This window comes from Charadrius vociferus, unplaced genomic scaffold, assembly GCF_000708025.1.
Source record: "Charadrius vociferus isolate BGI_N301 unplaced genomic scaffold, ASM70802v2 scaffold43, whole genome shotgun sequence".
Lineage (NCBI taxonomy): Eukaryota > Metazoa > Chordata > Aves > Charadriiformes > Charadriidae > Charadrius > Charadrius vociferus.
This window is the reverse complement of record NW_009648043.1, coordinates 4,490,999-4,500,842: the sequence shown is the minus strand read 5'-3', so window position 1 is coordinate 4,500,842 and position 9,844 is coordinate 4,490,999. Positions and strand designations below refer to the sequence as shown.

Below are 9,844 nucleotides of genomic sequence, written 5' to 3'. Positions count from 1 at the left end.
AGGAATGAATCTGAAATTGTAGCATGATCTAAAATAACAACAGGTTTAGAGGAGAAATTCGGTTTTACTTATGTTAATATTAACTACGAGTTATTAAAACAATCTCTTACATGTGGCATAGTAAGCAGATACTGCAAGCGGATGAAAATATTGAAGAACTGCTTTCAAAGTTTGCCTCAAGAAATAAAATTACAGAACAACTAGTTTTTCCAAATTAAGCTTCTGTGCTACTATATTAGTTAGAACTTAAAATAGACATTTCTCATCTTTTAACATTACATGCAAAACATGTCATAAAAATCAATAGCACTAGTTGTGCTCAAGTGATGTAAAACCAAGCTCAATGAAGTTACTTTTTTCCTTTAAAAAAACACCCAAACTCCAATAAAGTAACTTAGCTGTGAATTTTGTTTTTCATATGCGAGTGTGTGTGTGTTTATTTATATATATATGAATATACATGCCTAGGCACGCACATATAAATATTTATACAAGTTTTCAAGCTCATTCCTACAGCAAAAATAACTTTGCTTTTCATTCTACTATACAGAATCTTTTTTAGCCTTTGCTAAGTATATGCTACTGATAAAAAAGTACATGGAACAAAGCTCTGAAATGTCAAATCCTTGTGAGGTTCCTTCCTAAATATCCTATAAATATTCTCAGAATAAGTTACAGTGTTGGCTTTTACAATACAGCCATTTAAACAGAGAACTAAGTCTGCAGACGAGTTGTGTGTGGGTAAATACATGGATTATGAAAGAGCAAGGGGAAATACTTTGTACTGGTGAAGATCCACTCCCAGTAGGAATACCCATATACTGCCTTTATTTTAAAATGCTGTGGACAGCCATATCTGGAAAAGTCAAAACAATATCTAACAATAATAAATAATTATCTGTATTCATTGCATCAGGCCCTTACGGGAAGCTTTAGGGTTCATGTGAAACATGCGATATTTCTGCACAGAAATTTTTTACTGCCTTCAGGGCCAAAGCAGCGCTACACAGCGCTCTGCTTAAACTTATTAGGACTGCTGAGAGGGAGGACTCAAGAGCTTGCATGAAGTATAACGGTATTTCTGAGCTCGGCAACAGCACGGTACTGTGCAGTACTGGGAGAACGTCCTGCTGCTAGCTCTCATTGAGCAGGAACACGGTACTGCACGGCACAGCACAGAAATCACACCTGGATGTGTACACCGTGTTCTGTAGCCCTGGAACTGTGGAATTCAGAAACCTGCTGAAGTTGTCCCTACAGTGACTGACATCTACAAATCGGTAAGCCACTTTGCTGTAATGTGGATCTCAATAAATTGTACATGGTGAGGAAAGGCTGTCCAAACCCCCGTATTTCTTCCAAAACTCAAACTTTCCCAACACTGGGAATGAAAGAGAGAGTAAGACGTGGACTGACAGCCTGAAGTTATTTTCTGGGTCTCTATTTAAATATTATCGGTAAAAAACCCACAAAACCCCAGCATACAGTTTTAAAGCAACGTATGTTTTGACTTTGGTCTAACAAGTAAGACCAGAAAATGGAAGATCTGGACTAAAAGAGGAAGACTTGGGCATTCTGCAGCCTAAAGAGACTCGTATGCGCATTTCCGTCTCTGTATTATACTGCCCGAACCACAGACCACAGGCAAGACTGAGCCTGGGGTGCTGTGTAATTAAGGGTGCAAGATTTATAGAGCAAGGTAAAGTCCAACTGCAGTTGAGTCCTTTGATACAAGGTAGCACTATCACACTTCATACCTGATCTCAGTGCTGCTGATCAGGTTATGTATTTTGCATCAAAGAATCTTTAGGTAAGTTACCCCTTGAGCACTGTAGTTTGAACTACTGAAGATAATGATCTCTATCTATTACTGCAACTACTAAAATATCAACAAATACTTTTAACCTACCCATAATATTTTATGTTCCCTTGTAAAAGAAAAGGAGCTGAAAGATCTAATAATTCAAGATCATCTTCTGTGGATCTCACAGGAATAACACATTTAAATCTTTTTGTAAGCTTCCAGACTTCTTTTAGTGTTCCACCTGTTAAAAAAAACAGAAGAACATGTTTTTTTGAACTGTAATCAAGAATAAGTTGAACAACTTGCATTTCGTGGCCGATTAGATGTTGATTTCTGCAATAAAGATTGAGACTCGCTATGGAAAACTGAAAACATGATCCATAATGATCATTCTTACTCAACAACAGACTCAATAAAGAATCAAATATGGACATTTATCAGAGCAGATGCCTTAATATTGTCCTCATAATTATCACTGTAATCAGGAAGTTGTGTTTAATTAGCATAACTTTCATATAATTTCTACTATGATTTTACTAGCAATTTTCTTGGGGAAAAAAAAAAAGAATAAACAGACTTTTTGCAATTCCTCCTCAGTAACTTTTTTTCCAGCTCTTAAGTGGCAAAAATCTATTGATTTTTAAGCAGCTATTTATGAAAAAGTAGCTAATTCAACTATGTCATAAATGACATGAGGTGGGAAATGCAGAACCACCAAACTTGATGCTAATTTGAGTGCTACTAAATTGAGGCCATGCTAGGTACACAGCAGAAATTTAGTATATTACAGCTGGAACCCTGAGATTTTCCAATTCCAGCAACAGGAAAAAGTTCTTTCAAATTTATTATAAATCACGATTTGACCTGTCTTCAGTCTCTGTAGTATAGACTGCAGAACTGATTATGGAATCTTTCTGACATTTCAGCAATTCAATGGAAATGTGGAAAATTTATTCACTTAACACACAGAGAACAGTTAGTTGGAAATAGTTCAATAAAAATATATGATTTAATAAGCTCATGATCAACTTTTTTAAAAAAATAAGCAAATTGTTTAAAAATAAATAAATTCTACAACTGTGTTTTTTACCACTAACTATAATTAAGATGTCTCAAAGACCTTATAACAAGTAATACTTGCATATATTTGTAACTTGTATTTCAGAGGTAACTAAAGAAGAAAATAAAATCAATATAATTTCATTATTACTGGTGATGTAAAAATGCACAAAATGAAACCTCCTCAATTAAATTAACTTCTAGTAAAAAAATAAAGAAAACGGAGGCACAGATGAAGATTCTGGTATACATTTAAACTCTCATTCAAGAGATTAACATACAAAATTCAGGGCAGTTTTAAGTGACATCGCTAAAAGGTCTCCAGAATTTCAACTCTGCTGTAATACTAAGTTACATCAAGCAAATGTATTCTGGCTTCTAAGAGACTGGCATAAACCACAGAGAATTACCAGCAGTTGACAATGATATGAATCACAGTGGTTTCATGTACAAATAATGAGGATATGCAAGAAGTAGTAATTTACTTGTTAACCGTAACATTTCACTCTTCAGTTCAACTAATCTGTAGCAATGGTTATGGATTCCCCTCACTCTGAGGTCATGTAAAATTCTGTCCATTATCCAACTATTTCCTCAATTCCAGCCCAATAGATGCCAAACACTCAAAAAGAAGTCCTTGCTTCAGCATAATGATTATGGGGAAGAACAGAGTATTCTTTTGTAGAAGAGCAAATTGCTTGTGTTTAACAAGCAAGTAGAATCTAGACCATGTCTGTCTAATAAATGTCATAATGTGTTTGGCCTTTGAGGGCGGTCGGTATCTGGAAAAGCACTGGGAAGATTATCTAGGGAAACTTCAAAATCTCCACCTCAAAAAACTTAAAAATTAAAAGAGCATGTAGCTTTGGCAAGGTTCATGATCAATGTTATAGGAAAGAAGTGCTAAAACACTGATTATGCCTTTTCCTTGTGCTCCAACATGAAGCACATATATCCACATACACACATACTTAGCTGCTGGCATTTTAATATCTGAAAAAGATTTACCAAGTCATATCATTCAATTATTTTAGGAAAACAGAGTAGAAATAGATTCTTTTTTCTTTTGTTTTCACAAAGATAAGGTTAGATTGCAAAAAAAAAAAAAAATCCAATTTGAAATATGTCAGAAATAAAGCTGCTATCAGAACTGCCTGAATATAAAATAAAGCAGAAAACAGAAGGGGTTGTGTCATTGACCTTTATGCAAAGGACCACCTGAGTTACATTTGCTTATTCACACCACTACTTGAGCACAATTGAAGATTTTGCTTTAAACTTGGAATGGTACTATATGCAATTATTTATTACTTTTATTCTATTCAAAGCATTCCCTATTATTATTCTCGCTAAATTGCTTTATTTAAAGTTCAGTGGCTATTTCTCTTGCCTGAGAAAATCTGATAAAAACCAACCCAAAAAAACCTCATGCTGTGAGAAGCTTTATTAATCTGAAACAACACTGACATCCAGAGGCTGACAAAGTTAATTGTAGGCTTGTAGTATCAGAAGCCTTCCAAGACTTTTCCACATCAAGACTAAAAATAGGTTTTTTTAGAAGACTCAGTAAGTTTTCAAATGAGAACTGAAAAAATCAGTAAGGGCAGCTAGAAAAAAACATATTTAGATGTTAATTTTAGCAGAATCAACAATAAATTTATTGGTATAGTTTTAAAATAGAGAGAAACAAGACCTTCACAGATGACTTTTTCCCGTTTGTACAACATTAAAAAAGTTCCAGTTGAGTTGTTCTTTTCTTTGAAGATGCCTTTATGATCATCACTACTTACTCTGAATACAACTTCAACGTTTCTTAACTTCGTAGATACTCAGAAAGGACACTATGCCACAAGTGGCATATTTGCTATTTATCTTACCTTCTATCATAAGCAAAGTATCTTCAGGCTGCTGAAGCATTTCATCATGCTTTACAAAATGGATAGCTATTTTCCTTCGTTTCTGGTCTTGTGTGGTCCACATTACAGAATCATACCAGGACGTATTGTGTAATTCTGGGTTTGGGGCAGTAACTGCAGAGCCTTGTAAAATTAACTCAAAGTCATCTCCACCTGGAACTTCTCGCCTAAAATAATTTCCAAAATGAGTAAGTAAATTCTAACAGCTTCTCCTTAAACAATCTAGGAACAAGGAACTACTCCAAATAAATATTAAAATATAGTCATGAGAGTTGAAGTATATACAGGAAAAATAACTTTGTGTTATATCAGTTTAAACTTGTAGATTTGCATAGGAAATTATGACAAGATAATTAATTTTCATGTTAATAAATATGTTAACTAATCTAATCTTACCTAGGGTTGGAGGCAGCCTAGTGGCATCATCCAGACATAGGTAAATCCATGGGAAAACAAATAAATCAGCTTTAGGTGATTTCAGTCAGGCCTTAAAAGGGCCACACAACTGCACACCACTTCAGTAGAGTGAAAAGATGGTATAAGATCATATAATTTCAAGTTTTATGTTCTAGTGTATTTTACTTCGACTATTTTAAGGGGGAAAAAAAAAAGAAAAAAGGGCTGGAACAGAATAGCTTCACATATGTACTGTAAATGGAAAATCTGCAGCTCTGCACCACACAGTTTCTCTCCTGTCCTGCCACAGTGCACCACTTGTGCATTTCCAGTTGTCATCTGCAGAGAAGAAACGCAGGCCATTCAAATTTTACCAATATTACCAACAGCAGGCAAAAACCCAGCAGTTGGCAGAAAAAGAAAAAATGCATTAGAATGTTTTCTCCTAAGCAAGACAGACCTGCTGGCTTCAGGTGGAATATGACCATGACAAAAAAGAACAATTTAAAAAAAAAAAAAAAAGGCAGAAGCTTGGGCTTCCATAAGAGACTGAAAGAAAACAGGTACCAAGCTTCAGAGTGGAGTTAAAGAAAAAATACCATCAACTCCTGCAGATTTTTCTGACGGTTTCACTTTCAAACCCAAGAGCAGCTGCCTCCACCAGTGAACAGAACAATTCCTGCCTATGAAACCAAAGCTTGATATTCTTCTGCTATGACCGTAAAATTGGCACACAAGACGTCTTCCTGAACCTGAACTTCCATTTCATGAAACACTTTCCACCTGCGTTCCTGGATTACTATTTTAAATGCAAAAGCAATGGACCTAACATAACAGGTCACCTTTCCAGATATACCCATTAAACTCTTCCAGCCTCTACAGCCTGCCTGTAGATTTTCCGCAGAGGCAGGAATGGGATGAAGTGGTTCTGAACTAAACTAAACATGAGCACTTAGACTTCCGTAATGTGGATACACGAATAAAACTAGATCCATGTATACCCTTATTTTGCTACTTAGAGAGAAGCTTTCAGTCAAAGTCTAAAAACCAAAGATACATCTCTCACAAGGATATTATACCCGAAGTGTTATATGCATCTTACTACATAAAGTGTTAAAGGAGAAAACTTGCACTGACCTTTGTTCAGTCGCGCTCTTCAGTATATGCTAAAACATGAAACAACAACTTCTGCCACAGCAGAAGATGTAGGAGGGAAGGATTCCCCTAAATCATGTTTCCTTCCTGGGCTGCTTAGCTCACTCAAAAGAAGGAAGATAAATTTCTGGAAAAGCGCTGCAAGTAGTCCCCCCATTGCAGCAGGATGGTGGTAGTAGTAGGAAATAGACTAACTGAAGCCTCACAGATCTATCTGGTTAAAAGTCTGTCCTAATTCTGTGGCAAAGAGAGGCAGCAATACGTGAAACAGAAGGAAACTCTAATGCACGGAAATTAAGATGCTAACAAGTCAAGAATATATAAAAAGGCTATAGTGGTCATGGAAACTTGTGGGATAAGGATAAAGTTCATAAGGAACAAAAAAAAGAATTATCGATTGTATCAGCTTATTATTATACAGAGTTGGCAAATATATCAAAAAAGTGACAAAAGTGGCAGAGATAGTTGGCAATTATCTCCTTTTTATACTTGGTAATAGACCACGTACTTGTATGCTGTGAAGATGATGAAGCACTTCCTCTTACATTAGCAGCCCAGAGAACGTTGTAACAACATCTGATAAGGACCAATATTGTTCAAGCTGCAAGTGTGCTACTTTGCATGCAAACGCTCTAAGAGAGGATAGTAGGGACATTTTCTTGTCTCAGTCATGTTTGTATCTAATAAATCTTGATTGCACAAAAAATTTCGAAAGGCTACGAGAATGCTAATGTGCCATCACTTAAAGAAGGCAAAAGTTTACACCAGTAACAATAAAGCTGTTTGCTTAGGACTGATGGTAGGCTAAGTCAGGCAAAAAAAAAGTGATGCAGGATTCAGATTATCATCAATAGCACTGTAATACATGTCACTTAGTATTTTAATGGAAAATAAGCGATTTCAAACAAACTTTCTTTCGTTTTACGACGAATTCACATCAGAAATGGCATACGACTATTTGATTGAGCATTATTTGATACAATGACAAATGTAATTAAAGGGGAAATAATAATGACAAAACAGTCAGTGAATTGACTCATGCCAGAAAAAAGACAAAAATACCGCAGTGAATGGTGTTTCCCTGATATTTTTGGATCAAGAGAAGATGCCTTCTCTGGATGATATACTTAGTCAAAGATATTTTATTCATTCACTTGAAGACTATCATACCTTTTTCCATAACCTATTTTAAAACTGCAAGACAGAAACAGGTACTTAAAGACAACTTCAGTATGGGAAAAACCGCACTGCTAAATTTGAAAATTAAGAAAAACTGTTGTTTTGAAACCATTCAAAGGATTCTGTAGTAGAATTCATCTGATGATTTAAAATTTTCCTACCTATTTTCAGCACTTTTCAAATCTTTGCTCAAAATATGAAATACGTTTACATTCAACTCATTTTACATAAAAAAGAGGATAAAAATACACTGAAAATCTGGGCATCCCAAAACATATAGGACAATTCCAAATGACTTCTAATGTGTGAAACACTTACAAAGAGTTGCATTTGGAACAATGAAGTTTAATAGATTGATAGAGCTTCTGGGGTTTATAAGTTCTCAGCTTTGCTCTAATGCGATACTGTTGAGGAGGTGTGCTGTTCAGAATGGTTTTCAGTTCTGTGTTATCCAAATCCTGATGATCTGTTAATACTGCAAAATAAAACATGCAAACAAAAAGCCATGCATACCTATTAAACACCATATTTGCAATATGGGAAATGGCCATTGCAGGTATACATTTTCCCTCAATTCCCACATTCTGTTCCCTCCCCAGTTGCAACCTCAGGTTTATCAATACAACATGTTACTACAGTCTTTAAGATAAATCACAACAGGTTGTGGGAGACTGGTGTACTTCAGGATACAGAAACTCAACTTGTAGAAAAAACCAAATAGCAATAGAATACATAAATATGCCATATTCATTTAAAAATGGAATAAAACCAATGTAACATTTATATATGTATACTCTTAGAATAGCTCTTACTATAATAAGAAAAAGATATTATTTCAGCCTTTGAATTGATGTCTTAAAAATACTTGTGCTCTTCAGTAAAGATAAAATTCATCTTGAGGACAAAATGTTTCCTACCTGTAACAGATAACTGCTGACATCTCTCTAAGTGTGATTCAAGATCTAAAATCAAGAAGAATTTCCTAATTATTTTCCTTCCTTCTTTTCTTCTTTATCATGTGGGCACACAAAAATAGATAGATGGGCAGACAGATACACAAAACAAAAAGCTAAACAAAGGAAAATGGAAATACTAATAATATATGAAAACAATACAGCAGAAGGAAAAAGCAAAGTAAGCAGGAGACAAATATCAGATATCAAGAGTTAATATATTTGAGGAGAGATTAGTGCATATATTAAATAGCAATGCCCATCAAAATGAGCACTTTTCAAATGTATACTGTGAATGACAATGCTCACATAAGCTGTATTCATCCCTCTGTAATCTTTCTGGACAGGAGCATAAATACACTATTCTAAAAAAAATACAGACTGCCTGGTCCATCCTCTGAACACCCTCCACTACACATAAACAGTGCCGTTAATCTGTGCAAAATTCTTTCCAAATTTGCAGTGCTTTGCTCTAGACAAGAAGTATTTATTTATTCTTGACTTTTGCACCCTTTTAGAAAGGGTCACAGTGCGTTACTAATGGCTAAGTAACGTAGGATTTTAAAAGCTAGACACAAAGATGCAGACTATGTCCAACTAGCTTTAGAGTTTAATTCCCTCTTAGTTATTCTTATTCTGGGCTAAAAATGCCATTAAAAAATAATATTGGATCTATAGAACTGTCTATAAGACACTATTTTCCATGGCACCACACCTTGCAACTCTGCCACTGACATAACTTTCCATCAAGTGGCTTTAGAAGTGCTCTGCAGCAAGCAGCTGTTTAGTAGTGTTTTCAGTGCCTGTCTCTGAGGAATCCCCCTTTAGAGGGAAGGAGTTATGTCACTCTGCTTTATGATCTAATATAGTATGATTAAGAACACCATCTGTGTTTAATAATTTATTCACTACCTCCTATGAAAGTATTTTTCCATGTGCATGAAAGCCTTCTGCTGTGAGAGAGGACAGAATAATGTCAATTTCCAGTCTAATAATCCAAAAAGAATTCTCTAAAGCTTTATATGTGAAAGTAATATTATACACTTAGAGAAGCAGTATCTGTGACCTTATTTTGACCATATATATATGTTAGAAGAAAGAGCAAATCAGCTTCCAGCTGCTCTTACCTGTAACATTATTGAAAGTACCGTCTAATTCCACTGAAGACATGCTTTCCATGTTCTGACTGTCTGCCAGATCCACAGATTCTAAGAATCTAAAAATAAATAGCTATTTTATAACCTAGAGAAGTCTTTCATATATATACACACATATATGACTATACGTACACTGACATGAAACCTACTGTTTATCAATAGATAGGTATAATGTTCAGACATAAATTTTCCAGGAGAGACATAAAACTTAATTAAGCCAGAAGT

The 9,844-nt window shown here is 35.1% G+C and overlaps 1 protein-coding gene across 1 annotated transcript in view; it reads right to left on the bottom strand.

Annotated features, from left to right (window-relative positions):
- Window positions 1-9,844, bottom strand: part of POT1 (protection of telomeres 1) — a 64,672-nt gene that overhangs the window by 7,291 nt on the left and 47,537 nt on the right. The window contains exons 11-15 of the mRNA XM_009883657.1: window positions 9,590-9,678; window positions 8,427-8,471; window positions 7,828-7,984; window positions 4,741-4,946; window positions 1,910-2,045 (exon numbers count right to left, since the gene is read on the bottom strand). Coding sequence (XP_009881959.1) covers window positions 1,910-2,045; window positions 4,741-4,946; window positions 7,828-7,984; window positions 8,427-8,471; window positions 9,590-9,678 — 633 coding nt within the window. The remainder of the gene's footprint in view (window positions 1-1,909; window positions 2,046-4,740; window positions 4,947-7,827; window positions 7,985-8,426; window positions 8,472-9,589; window positions 9,679-9,844) is intronic.